General features: G+C 36.4%; 1 protein-coding gene across 1 annotated transcript in view; it reads left to right on the plus strand.

Annotated features, from left to right (window-relative positions):
• Cmss1 (cms1 ribosomal small subunit homolog (yeast)) overlaps positions 1–15,067 on the plus strand; it is a 294,024-nt gene continuing 278,957 nt past the window's right edge. Inside the window, exon 1 of the mRNA XM_013024173.1 lies at positions 1–164. Coding sequence (XP_012879627.1) covers positions 101–164 — 64 coding nt within the window. The 5' untranslated portion in view covers positions 1–100. The remainder of the gene's footprint in view (positions 165–15,067) is intronic.

Consider the following 15,067-nt stretch of genomic DNA (forward strand, 5'->3'; position numbering starts at 1 on the left):
GGGGGCGAGCCGCGTGTGGTGACGCCGGCCCCGGCTCCCTGGCAGCCGCGCTTCCCTACCGCCTTCTCCTGATTGCCGGCTCACGTCGATTCCCACGGAGATGGCAGACGACCTTGGAGACGAGTGGTGGGAGCACCAGCCAGCTGGAGCCGCCAGCAGTCCAGGTAGTTATTTTGCATGCGTTCTTGTCAGGCGTCAGGGTTCGGACACCTGGTTCGGGGCCGGCGCCTGGCCGCGGTGCGCGGGGCGGTGGGTTCCCTGCGGGCTCCCTCGGGGCTCCCTCAGCTCCGGGCTCCCTCAGCTCGGGGTTCCCTGCGGGCTCCCTCCGGGCTCCCTCCGCACCGCCCTGGCAGCGCGCGAGCGAGCGGCGCGGGCGAACCCGCGAAACAGACAGGCGTGACGTTCCCTCAGACCCCTCAGTCAGGAAGAACTCTTCGCAGCTCTGAATTTCCTTTGCATTTGGGGGAGTGGCGGGGAGGAGAGAAGTGTGCTCCTTCAAACTGGGTAAAGAAGAGCGGTCTGGTGACGAGAGACAGTTTTGGAGTGGTGCCTACGTAACTCCTGACCTAGGTTCAGAGCGTTTCAATCCAGAGACTCCAGTACTCTGATACTTTCACCTCTTTTTCCTCATCTGTAAAATAAAGGTAATAATAATAGCCAGTCATCTAAGGGTTGTGAAGATAAACATATGTTCCTAGCTTGGCACATAATATACATATATTATGTATATGTAGAGTGTTGTTTTGCAGTCATGTAATTTTTTTTTACCGTTATTTAGTTGACACAATTCCTTTCAACTTGCTTACTTTACTTAAAAAGAACATAATTTAGAGAAGTCAAGTAACACACAAGTTTATGTAGTTTGTGTCAAAATAAAGCTAGGATTCAATTAGCATAGTTTGCACAGTTTTTAAGTGTTTTGCATTATGGAAACTTTCAGGTCCATAAAGTTAATATGCAATTATTATTATCACTTTTAAATCTCTTTTCAAGGTCTGCCTGTCTATGCTCTTTATGAAGAGAAGACCAACATTAGAATCCTATTTATGGGGTCCACAGGGTCTCTGAACATGATAAATACTTGATATGTATCTGCTGCAAACTATTCTGAAGGAGACAAGTCCAGATTTCTTGATCTTTCTGTTAATGGAGACCAGCCTAAAATAAGTGAAGTCTCTTTTGGAGGTCAAGAAGAAAAAGTCAGGTTCCTATTTCAGATTATGCTATTGAGAGCAGAAAAAGAGTCTGATCAGGCAATCAGGACAAACATCTCCTTCTGTAGGGGTTCTATATCCTTCACCAAGGCCTTGAGCAGTCCTGTATGCAGTATGCAGGCCACTAGACATCACATTACCATGGCCTTGGGCATCATGTCAGTGATGAACTGGCACATGAACAGTGGATGATTGGATCCCAGAGATGTGAGCTAAAATGGACTTGTCAGAGCAGCTAAATGCTGCATGGAGAGCCTGTTCAGCGTGTGTGGAGACTCTGATTGGTCTGCAGAGTAATACAGTCCACTGGCTATCTAGTGATCTCAAGAAGCATGGAATTCTTAGAAGCTCATTACTAACTCCGGAACAACACATGACTGGTGCTCTTCTTTGGGACACCTGTCTAACGGAAGTTCTGCTTTTTCTTCAATAATCTTTTGCTATTTTACTTCTCCTTTTGTGTCATGAGACCATAGAGACAAAAGACCTGATTCAGGAGTTACAGATTTTGGTATCATTATTTGCCTGTAAAAAGAAACATCTTTCCCTATCACATATTACAAGTTCCCATTCATGGTAAAAGTCCATGGAGAAGTTTCATCATTTGATTCCATAAGTGTTTGTTGATTATACATTTCAACATCTATCTAATATACATAGCTACTGCTTATAGTTTGCAAAAACCATAGTATGTTTTGGCTGTTCTTATGGCTTAGATCTGTCATGTAACTTAAAGATTGTATGGGCCTTGAAAATCTGTCATTTTGTACCATAGTTATACTTCACAGTTGAGCCTAACATAGGAACTAGCACTTGAGGTTTGATAGTGGAATGAATGGAAATACTGGAAAGAATAAGTACATACATGAATACTAGTTTCTACAGAGCTCGTAGTGATGAAAATATATAACTAGATATGTAATTTCTCATCCAGTCTAGACATATTTTTTAGAGTGGAAAGCTATGCTATCAGAGTTTTCCTAGGGCTACCCTGGGACTACCACTTGGGATGTCTGGTCACCCTCTTGGTGACATTATTAGTGCTGATTGGAATTAAGACCCAAGATAAAATGGTTGAGGGTCACCAATACTGAGGTGTATAGCTCCTTTAAAAGAGAAGTCAGACCACAAAACTACTTAAGGTGTCCATTGGCTTTTCCCTATCACACAGAATAAAATTCATTATGCTAACTGTTTATTTACCTTATCTGCTATTTTCTCCCTACTAAAATACATTGTCCCCGTAATACTGGCTTTTATTATTTTCTTCAATATGACTAGCTCATTATCTGATTGTCCTGGTTTTTTAATGACTGACTCAATATTAATAACAGTTTAAACTTCATCTACTAGACAGACACTTCTAGTCTAGAGTATCTAGTTCTAATACATTTTCACCTTAAGATTCTCAGAGGAGCATTTAACACCAACTGTTATTTCTTTGTTAAACAATTACTGTTTCCTAGCATTGTAATATTAGCTCCTTGTGAGCAGGGATTTTGTTCTCATTCTTTGTCTTTTCTTTTCTTTTTTGGTTTGCTAATAGGATTTGAACTCAGAGCCTGCACTTGCTTGCTTGGCAGGTTCTCTATCACTGAGTCCTGTCTCCACTCCTTTTTTACATTGGTTATTTTTGAAATAGGGTCTTTGCTCCCTCCCAGACAAGTGTCTGGTCCTCAGTCTTCTACTTTTCTATTCCAGCCATACTTGGGATGCCAGGTGCATTCTACCATGCCCAATTTCTTCCATTAAGATGGAGTCTCAGACTTTCCTGATCAGGTTGGGCTTGATCTGGGCCTTCTAGTTAGTAGCTAAGGTAAGAAGCACATACTACTATGTCCAGTGTATGTCCAAGTTAGCCTAATACTGAAATCTTCCTGATCTCAGCCTTAAAAGTAGCTAGGAACCACTGGCATCCATTCTTTGGTTTAACCTTAGGATTTAGAGAAGTAGTTGGGCATATATAAGATATATATAAGGTTCGCATTCAGTATTTCTTACTTGAATGTTAGTATGTCATATCCCCATCTTGGAAACCTTATCCTAAGAAGTCTGTATATAAAAAACTTTAATCTTCTAGAAGGGTTGTCAAAATCCTATCCAAGCTGTTGACGGGTTGGTAAATTCTGCTCTTCTCTTTTAAAACTTATATTATTAGTCTTTGTTGTATCATAATATCTGACTCACCTTTTAGTCTAATTATAATTGGATTTCATTTTATAAGGGGACAACAGACCCTTGCTTTGTAAATGTACTAGTAATTCCTATAAATAAAACCTGGTCATCTAAAAACAATGTGATGCTTTTGTTGAAATTGTTGACCTGAACATAGTAAGTATTTGAAAGTATTTTTGTTGTTGTTGTTGTATCTCTTCAAATCACATTGCTTTACTTATGATGAATTTATTCTGGAAAAAAAATCTTCTTCTATGTTTTCTTTAAACCAGATTACCTTTTTTTTCCACACCAAAGTTAGGTCCTTTCTTTCTTTTTTTTGGGGGGTGTGGGGCTTGAACTCTGTCCCAAAGCTCTTCAGCTCAAGGCTAGCACTCTGCCACTTGAACCACAGCATCACTTCTGGTTTTCTGATGGTTAATTAGAGATAAGAATCTCATGCACTTCCCTCCCCTTGCTGGCTTTGAGCTCCTTGATCCTTGGATCTCAGCCTCCTGAGTAGCTAGGATTACAGGTGTGAGCCTACAATGCCTGACCTCAAAGATCTTTTTTTTTTCTTCCGTCAGTCATGGGCCTCAACTCTGGGCCTGGGTGCTATCCCACAGCTCAAGGCTAGCCCCCTCTACCACTTGAGCCACAGCAGCACTTCTGGCTTTTTCTGCTTATGTGGTGCTGAGGAATTGAACCCAGGGCCTCATGCATGCAAGGCAAGCACTGTACTACTGAACCACCTTCCCAGCCCTGAAGGGTTTGTTTTTTTTTAAAGTTAGATCTTTATAGTATTTTTTTCTCTGATACCAAGGGTTTGGCCTTATGTACCCAGAACTGTACCACTTGAGCCATGCCTCCAGCTCAGCTTTTTGCTGGTTATTTTGAAGATGGAATTTTGCAGACTTCCCTGCCTGGATTGGCTTAGATTCTGATCTCAGTCTCTTGAGTTACAAGAGCCTAACTATTTTATGTATAGACAACCATGATTTGTAAATGTTGTAAATGTTGCCTCTGCATATAAACTGCAGACTTGGAATATTTATAGAAGGTGCTGATAACACTCGAAGAACAATTAGCTTTAGGATGTCATTTCCAGAATCAATCAGTCTGTCTGTCTACCTGTCTGTTTGTCTGTCTTGCTGGTACTGGAACAAGTGCCTCAAATGTTCACTCAGCTTTTTCTTACTCACCCTATATACATTGATAATGTATATACATTGATAATGGCAAACAAAATGGAAATAATGTTAAGACAGATATATAAGGAAAAATAGAGTTAGAGTGGATTTTTAAAAGCAAGGAGAAGGAAAGGGAAGAGTAAAAAGACATAAGACTTTAAAGATATTTTTAAAGTCATTACTTGTTCTGTATTGGAAGTCTCGAGTAACCTTCATGGGCTAGTTTTACTTTACTGTAATATAATTTCTATAAGCTTTGTTAATGACTGAGTGGTTCTTGACAACAACTATGAAATTTTAAAGGTACAGTGTACATCTTTCTCTAAATCATAATGTTCCTGCTATAATTTTGCTAGGCGTGGATGAATCTCTTGGAAAATAGTATTTATAAATGTGAAGGCATACACATATTTCTATTCCCCCCTTATATGCAACAATAATACCTTATTTTGTGGCAAAAATCATTTCATTGTTTTTCTTTTGTTGTTTGTTTTCTTTTTCTTTCAGTGTAACCTAGGCTGGTCTTGAACTTGAAATCCTCCTGCCTCAGTATACCATCACAGCCTACCTTTGATTTGTTCTTAATCTGAAGTTCTTCAGTTTAACACTTTGGAGACATACACATTTTAATAAATATATCACAAGCAGCTTAAAATATAGTTTTTTTCATGTTCATCGTCTTGCATAGAATTACGTATAACTACTTAAGGCTTTGTAGATGTAATGCTTCTTATTGGAACTGTTCAGTGCTATTGTTGCAGCATAAAAGCAATTATAAACAATGGATATGTAAATGTTTTAATAAAACTTTATTCATAAAGTTTTAATAAAACTTTATAAGCAATGACATTTGATTTTTATGTAATTTTTATGTCAAAAAATAATTTTTGAGTTTTTTCAACAGTTAAAATATTGAAAAAATACAAAATCAGAAATTAGGCTGATTTTGGTCTACTTATCAGAGTTTGCATACCCTCCTTCAGCCTCAGCCTCAGACCCTGAATTATATACCGTTTTTCTCCAGAAGAAGGAATTTAAAATATATCCTGAGAAAACTGTGGTTTTTATTAGTTATTCTATTACCCAGTTCATAATTATCAGCCTACATTGTAACTGATAAATTTCTATTGCAATCCAATACTGTACTTGATTGCCAAAAGTTTTAAGAAGAATAGCTCAGGGATCATTGAAGCTAAATAAATTAATTAATTAAATTTAATTAAATTAATAGATTTTACTTGTTTTCATTCATTTAGATATTAATCTGCTTTTCAAAATATTGTTAACACAGTCTAGATATTAGAACAGTTTCTTGTTCCTTCTCTTTACAGTAATGAGGTTTAAGCTCAGGGTGTCGTGCTTGGTAGACAAGTGCTCTGCCACTGGAGCCTCACCCCCTGCTCTTTCTTGCTTTAGTTGTTTTTCAGGTAGGACCTTACATTTTTGCTCAGGGTGCCCTCAAACCTCAATCCTTCTGATCTTCACTTCCTGAGTAACTAGGATTACAAGTTGCAACAGCATGCCCAGCCTAGAACAGTTTGTTTGCTTGTTTTTTCTTCAGAAGGGTGTCTCTGCAGAAATATACTAATACTCAGGTAGCAGGATTTTCTTTCAGTTGCGTTATGTACAAGCCAAGTCAAATCTTTGCTGGTAACTAGGGATGTCCATATTTTTATAACTTTTTTTTATTACTTTGAATGATGCCTTGCTCTTGAAATTAGACTAGTGTAGCATAAAATATTGACTAGTATAGCATAAAATATTGAACTCAGGCACTGTCCCTGAGCCTTTTTGAGCTCAAGACTAGCACTCTACCACTTGAACCACAGCACCACTTTCAGTTTTTGAGTGTTTAATTGGAGATAAGAGTCTCATAGGGACTTTTCTTGGTCTGGCTTTGAACCATGATCCTCAGATCTCAGTCTCCTGAGTAGGATTACAAATGGGAGCCACTGGCACCCTAGTGATATTCAACTTCTTTCTGACAAAAAAAAGTCTTACCTTAAAATATCATTGTGTTACTTTGTCTGCAGTGAATTATAAAAAAATTTTAAAAATCCCCAACATGTAATGTATTTTGTATTCCTCTTCAAGGCAAAATTTTTTATTTTTTTAATATATTGTTAGCATATATTGGAATTTCTGGTTTTATGCCATCCTCCTCCATCTTCTCCCCCCACCACTACACATGCATTGTGCATCAAACCCAGTGCTTTGTGTATACTTTCTGCAAGTCGTTTACCACTGAGGTTCATCCTCAATCCTTAGGGATCTTTTAGAAACAGAATCTTCCTTTGTAGCTTACTGTGTAACCCAGGCTGGCCTCAAACTCATGATCCACGATCATCTTTCCTTTACTTCCTGATTGCTGGGATTACAGGTGTGCATCCTGTCTTATTTTGTTCTTCTTTCAATCTGTCTTCACTCTAGAGACTCCGATACTTTTCTTTCCATTGCATAATCCACAATGTTGAATATTGTCAGGCATAACTCATTTTGTAATTCTGGTATACTTCATGATCATCTTTTAGCACAGTTTCTCACTTATGTCTTAACTGAGTGACACTTCTCTTCCTCTTGCACTCATTTTTCATTCACTCAAGAGTGAATGAGTATCCTATACACACGTATATTTCCTAAGTTGAGTTTCTTCATTTTCTTCACCTTTTGCTTCTCTCTCAACTCCTTTAATGTTGACTTTTTCATTTCATTTTATCCTCTCACGTTTTCCACCTCTGCCACTTGCCCATATATATATGTAATATATATATAAATTATATATATAATATATATTTATATATATAAATTATATATATTTATATATATTACATTATTCTTCTTTGGCTTGCATAACTTGATACTGCCTAGCCTATCAACTCTTCTTCTTCTTTGAAATTAGATGGACTCTGGAGTGTATACAATGTATACAGTGGCTTCAGTGTTTAGTTAGATGAGCATAGGAGATAGCAATTTTTTTGGTGCTGCTCTGCTGGCTCCATTCCAAGAAGTTGGCTAAAGCAGTCCTTAATCATAAGGCTGTCTTCCAGGGCCCTACCTCCAGTTTTTAGTGGCAGTTCACAAAAATGTTGGGTTATGATCTTTAATGAGTTTTCTTCCCCTGACTGAGGCTTTTGAAATTGTGATATTTAGCTTTTTTTTTTTTTTTTTTTTGGTTGGTTGTGGGGTTTCAACTCAGGTCCTGTTGAACTCAGGCACTGTCCCTGAGCCTTTTTGAGCTCAAGACTAGCACTCTACCACTTGAACCACAGCACCACTTTCAGTTTTTGAGTGTTTAATTGGAGATAAGAGTCTCATAGGGACTTTTCTTGGTCTGGCTTTGAACCATGATCCTCAGATCTCAGTCTCCTGAGTAGGATTACAAATGGGAGCCACTGGCACCCTAGTGATATTCAACTTCTTTCTGACAAAAAAAAGTCTTATCTTAAAATATCATTGTGTTACTCTGTCTGCAGTGAATTATAAACACAACTTTCTCTTGACTCAATGACAGTTTTTGGCGTGATAAACAGAGTAACTTTTAAATTGCTGTCATAGGACTACGTTGAGCCAATGGGTGGCTGTTTAAGTTCAACTTATGACATTAGCCATATTTATGATCGATTATAATTGGAAAATATTCTGCTTTCTTATTTTATGTTATTGGAAATTCAAATCTTAGATTGTTGAATGGCCAAGCTCAGTGATCCATGAGTGAAAGTATAGACTTGAAATTTGAGTCTCCTATTCTCAAGTTTTTGTTGAATCAACTCTTGTTGTTTTTCTATAATTCTGATTTAGGGTAGAAATATGAGTAGAGCATGTTTTATGAAATGACCAACTAATTTATCTCTCTCTAAAAGATCTCAGAATTATTGACCTTGGATTTTCATATGCCCTGATTTCTATAGGAGGCAGCAATACTAATCTAAAGTGATTTGTCTTGCAAGCCTAACAGTAAGATTCAGTGGCTTAACATTTATAAGAGGGGCAAACAGCTGAAAAAAATTGGACTGGAATCAGCAGTCTAGTGTGTGCCCAAAAAAATCACTGTCAGATAGGCACCACACAAAGGATATGTTCAGCTATATCTCACTTTTCTTGTTCTTTTCCTCCTTATAACTGAGAAACACCACCTTTCCCCCCTCCTGGTCATTCCTGGTCATAAAAAATAATAATTTTAGACATTATAGCTTGATTGTAATTGTTCTGTCATTTTGATTGAAATAATCTGACTTTTTTGAATGAAGCAGGTTAAGAATTTTTGCTACCATATTTTCTTAATTCTCTTTCATCTTTATTCAGTTGAATTATTCATTCTGTATTCATCCAAATAATAATTCTTCTTGAACTATTGTAGTAAATCTGCTGCTACCCCAGCTGATGATATTGTTCAGGTTTGGATTTGGTACAGGAAGCATGAGGAATTGCGTAGATTTGAGGAGTGGATCTGTATCTGTGAGTTTATAAGTTTATATTTGTGTAGAGGTGAGGTAATCGTAGTTATGCTATTTTTGAAGATGATCTTTACCAGGTCCACCAACCTGTGAGTGAACTATCATATAGTTTGCTCCTCCTCCATTTCCTAGAGACATGGCCATTCATCTCCAGTCTTCCACGGTGTTAATTTAGCTTTCCAGATATTTCTGTAGATGAAAGTATCCAGATACTGAGTCAGTAAGCCTTACCTTTTTCCTTCCATGTGGAGGTATGTATTAGAGGTCACAGTCCTTAGGATGTGCAGCTTCCTGAAGCCAGTTTGGTTAACAGGCTTGTTATTCATAGCCCCTGGCGGGGCCCTGGTCGAAATTCTAGTGATGCCTGTAGATTTTGGTTTAGGGATCCGTGTTGGGATGCTCTGCTTGCATACTTCCTTGATCTTGAATTAAGCAAAAAAACAAAATGTAGTTAGTGGGACACTTGATGGAAAAGCAGACATGTTCACCACAGAGTTAGTGTGGAGGATTTGAAAACACTGGGTTCTAGGAACAGGTCAGATTCAAGATTGTCAGGTTGAGGGAAAAATTCAATAAAACAATTCTCTCAGCTCATTTTGGACATGTGATAAGTGAGTGGCCTTTATCTAGGTTGATACCTAGATAACTGGGTTCTATTTTCTGCCGTCTGGCAACCAGAGTATATAGTAAGAGATAAACAAATGTAGTGATCCACAAAGAGCCAGGAGATTGCCAGACTGAGATTAATTCCAACACAAGTCTAGAAGGGGGTGTAACAATGTTTGATGAGAAATGTGCATATTACCTTACTTAGGTAACTGTAACTCCCCCTGACATCACCCTTAAAATAAAATAAAATTTAAAAAAAGAAAAGAAAATAGCATTTGAGATAGCTCTTCAAAAACTTTTATGATTTTACTTAGCAGGAATGGAGGAGAGCATTCCAGAATAAGGAAATGCTTTTGGCAAAAGGATGAGGGAATTCTTTGTCAATGACTTTGAAGTAGGAGAATACCAAACACAGTTGAGAAGTGGAGTAGCTTCAAATTAGATAGTATATGAGAGGTAGAATGGGAATGTAGATTGGAACCAGACAGGAGAAATTTTACCTGATTTTTCGGAGTGACTGGGCATGTGGGTTTGAAGGGCTATAAAGATATATCTCAGAGATAGAATTCTCTTCGTAATTGCTCACTGACTAACAAGAGGAGTGAGGGAGGAATCACAGATAGGTTGAGTGATCTAGATTAAAGGTGTAGGTTAGTAAGTTAGAAATGTACTCTTTGTTTTCTTTATTTAAAGGAAAAACATGCTCTTGGATAAGAATTCATGATGTTAAAGAGATGAGATAGTCTCATTTAACTGTAGCTGGTTTAGATAATCTAGAGTTAGCCTTTTCCCCATTATTGTTTTTCTGAGTTGATAAATATATACCGTTTTTATGGAAGCCCAGCTTATACATCTATTTAACTTGGTTTTCACATTTTTATAGTAATATAGTAAAGGGGGTTTCTGTATCTTTCAGTGTACATAGTCACTTTTTCAGCATCCCAGAACTACACTCTGATGTTACAGAGCTTCTTCACTCTTACTCATTGCACATCTGGTCAAAAAGCAGTATATTAGATTCTTCTCTCTTCACTAATATTAGTTAAATAAGATGAATAGAATGGACAAGAATGGAATACAATACGACACACTACATATACTAAGTACTGTTTTGTGAGTCATAACAGTTTATGTGTGTATGTGTGTGTATCTGCATTTATACCTGATTGTATATAACATGTATTTCTTATTGGGGGCTTTAAATCATGGAAAAGAGTTTCGAATCTACTGAACTAAAAGTATGAAAGGTGCTCATTGGGAAGCAGATTAGACATTTATCTCTGTAATTTCTAACTAAAGTAATTTCTAAGTTTTAAAAGTGTTCTTTTATGAGAGGCTACAAATTATATGATCTTCTGCATAATGCAAGATGATGTAGCATTTAGAACTTAATTATAATATTTATTTATTTAAAATGTCCCAACCTTTCATAGTGACTGAAGTTATTTCAAATATAAGTCTTTTAATGACAGATTAACCTTATGGGGAATGTACTTTCTTTGTTACATTTTGCCAATTTTGTCTATGCATAGGTACTAGAAGAGGATTTGGGCTTCAGTATTCTACTAACACTTTAAAATTAAATGGAAACATAACAAATGAGATGTTGATGTTTAGTTTCCTCCTTATATAAATGTTCTTACCTTTCAGCTTGACCTTGTGAAGTCTTCTCTTGGGTGCTGAAGTGCTACATCAGTGTTTTTACCTCTCAAAGAGGCAAAACTTTTTAAACAAATGATAGTAACAAAACTCGGTGCCTCAGGGCACTGTGTATTGATGTATATAAAGAACTTTAAAACTCATACCGTGTGACTTAATCATTTTACTGTTAGGGATCTTGTCTATGAAATAATCAGAAAAGCAAGGATACTTGTCTTCTTATAAGTTAAAATGAAGAAAGATGGTCAGTTAAAAACACCGGCAATGATGAAGATATATTGTATCTATAAACTGCTTTGTTAAATGGCAACTCCTTTAGATAAAGATCATAATAAAATTTGTATATAAATCCAGCAATGAAATTGTATATTCACATAAAAATGTGAAGAGAGAAGAATCTAATATACTGCTTTTTGACCAGATGTGCAATGAGGAAGAGTGAAGAATGAAGAAGCTCTGTAACATCAGAGTGTAGTTCTGGGATGCTGAAAAAGTGATGGTGCTTTTGAAGATGCAAGAAAATATTTAGAAGTGTGTTACAGATTCAGTACCCTTTATTTGGATACTTAACAGCAGAAGCATTTTGATTATCGATTTTTCCCCTGATTGTGATATATTTGCATATACATAAGTAGATACCTTGGAGATAGGACCCAAGTCTAAACACCCGAGCTTTTATATATACTGAAAGTAATTTTGTTCAGTATTTTTAGTGCATCAAATTTTGTGCTGGTATTTTGGCTGCAATTTGTCCTAATAGGTGAGGTGAAGAATTTTCCACTTGTGGCATCATGTTGATGCTCATGTTTTAGATTTTAGAGCATTTGGATTTCAGATTTTAGATTATGGATGCTCAACCTGGTTTATATATATGTGTATATATGTATGTGTGTGTATATATACATCTATATAATACATATAGATGCATATAAATATACATGTGTATATATATACATCTATATAATACATATAGATATATTATATGTATTATATAGATGTATATAAATATACACATACATATATAGTACTTACGCTTTTCTCTGAATTTTCTAGAAAAAGGCAGTGCTAAACTATATTAAAACAAAATGGAAGCGGATACCTCAGAAATAAGGACATCTCTTTATCAGCTATGTTTTCCAACATGAGAAGTAGAAACTGCAGTTGAAATCAATGGTAGACTAACCAGGTTTACTAGTGATGTGAACATAACACCAATAATAGCCTTTCCAAAGTAGACTTTTGTGATGTTTTTTAGCTTTGTAAAACTTTAGATTGGTTCTCCAAATTAGTGTACAAAAATCTATATTTCTGTTCTATTTAAAACTTCAGAATCGTAGGCTTTCTGTAGTTCATTTGTCTATGGATATACAGGATGTACAAACTCTCAGGATGATTTATTTTGATGTGGGTATTCAGCCTATTATATTTTGAAAAACAACCTCTGCTATAGTTAAAAACCTCCCTTAGATTGAGTTTTCTTTGACCTGGAACCTGTCAGAAGGGAACCTGTGACAGATTATATAGGAAGAGTCAGGGCATCTGAATCTTAATGGTCATCATAAGTAAAGTAGTTAAATTTGTTAGATAAGCCTGTTGGCTCCACATGATTGTTGGAGCTTGTTTCTTTTAATAAAGAGTCAAAGTCAAACTATTCAATGGTTGTTTACAAACAATTGATTTTGCATTTTCCTTTTCTTGGCATCTGATTGCATTTCATACTTTGGGCCCTAGATGGCAGCAAAGGCCAAGCATGTTTTTAGGACAAGCCTAAATTTCATGTCCTCAGAATTTAAAACCTGATGTGATGGTATGTTTGTATGAATTTATCATAGGACCTGTTTCAGTAAATGAAATAAAGAGCCTTAAATTGTTTCATCTATTGGATCGTTTTTATAAAGTATTATGTCAAATAGCTCCAATTAAAGTCTCTCCCCTTCAAATTTGGAGTGCATATTGAAAGAAATCCATGAAAATTTCGTAACAGAGCCATATGCTCTTTTAAGACCACACAGTGAATGCTTTACTCATAGGCTCCTGGGTTTCATCAGAAAGCAGATGTCTTGGAGGAACTTAAGCAAATTGGAAAGTTCATTCATAGAAGAAAAAGATTTTTTTCTTTAAATACTTAACTGAGTTCAGCATGGAAGTTGATAATTTGGAATGGATTACAAAGCTGAAGCATGATGAGTTCAATGAGGTAGAGGCCGTGGTTTTGTCTAGGGTTTGGTAGAAAGAAAAGTTTATTTGTGAAATATATTTATGCTAAAAATACTGACCTGTTTTGTCCACTAGTTCTAAAAAGAAACCTAGCAATGTACATGACTCCTTAGTTGCAATGAATTATTAAGTAGCAGTGAGCTTTATTATTGAAAAGAAATAAACATGAAGTGTTTTTAATATTATTTGAAGTCTTAATTCTATAGTCCATTTCCATGTGATTCTTACATTCTTTCTCATAGAGGGCATACATCCAAAGTAAGTCAGACAAAATCAGCATTTATGAGGAAGGTATCAGATCTAGTTAGACAGCTGGAGCCAGGATGTTTCCTTTCCTGTGAAGGAAATTAGTTTTGTAAGTGCTTTGAACTTTTTGGTGATGTATTGGCAACATATTGTATAAGAAGGCAGTGTTCTTTCTGGAGTGGGCTCCATTCCAGGGGCTTCTGGGGCCTCATCATACTGTTAACCCTAGATACTGAGAAGTTCATGATACCCAATCACTTTAGGTCAATCTGACTTGTGGGCAGTGACGAGATGGATTCAGGGCTGCCTGACTTCCGGGGACCTGGCTCTGCAAAGCTTGGTCAAGGCTATGTATTATCAGAATGACAGTATTTTTTTTGTTTTTATCTGAAGTTTAATAGGAAAGAATATAAGTAATGATGATACATGTGGTGATGAAAATGAGGAAATGCTAAACTGGAGAAAAATATCCTTGAAATATTACTGCATTCATTTCTTTTGTCTTTTATATTGTTTGGCAAATCATTGCTAATTTATCTGTTCTGGAGGGGTGGGGATAAAAGATAACGAATCTGGCAGATTCATTATGTTGCTTTGGCTTTAAAATTTTTTTCTTCTTAGAACTTCCCATCATGCAATGAAACTTTATCACTAAAAGTATTATGATTTTATGTGGCAAAATACTCCTCAGAGGGAAACCCTATAGTCTGATTATCTCATTCTCATTAGCCTTGCATGAGAGAACATTTGGTTTGAAATAGTGTTCCACTGCTATGACTAATACTAGATAGTTGTCCAGTTTCTGAGGTGAAGGATCGAGCAAATTGGTGCCTTTGTTCTGTAATGTAGTTTGTAATTGTACCTAGTCACCTCCTAGTCTCTCTAGCTCTCTCTGGTAATTATACCTTGGGTACTGAGAACAACCAAGAATAAACCTTGCAATAAAATCTTCAGAGGTTTCTAATCAAGCTACTTAACATTTTGTGCCAATACAGCATTTAGAAATACAACATTAGAATATATTAACCTTCAATAATTGTCTTGTTTATCCTTTCTTTTATTCATTTGTCAAGTTTCTCTTTTGCCCAGCCTTTTTACTTTTCTTTTTTGATACTCTTTCTACTCTACTTTTTCTTCATATTCCCTCATTGCACTCATTTAATCTTGAGTTAGTTACTAAAGAAAAGGCCAAACAGATTTGTTTCTTCATTCCAGAAATAGTTCTGGCACCAGCTAGCTGCATGTCCCTGAGCAATCAGCCTGTACAGACCTCAGTTTCTTCATGTGTAATCTTATCTAGGGATTATAATTCTTACTTACAATT

Source organism: Dipodomys ordii, unplaced genomic scaffold (genome assembly GCF_000151885.1).
Source record: "Dipodomys ordii isolate 6190 unplaced genomic scaffold, Dord_2.0 Scaffold73, whole genome shotgun sequence".
Classification (NCBI taxonomy): Eukaryota; Metazoa; Chordata; class Mammalia; order Rodentia; family Heteromyidae; genus Dipodomys; species Dipodomys ordii.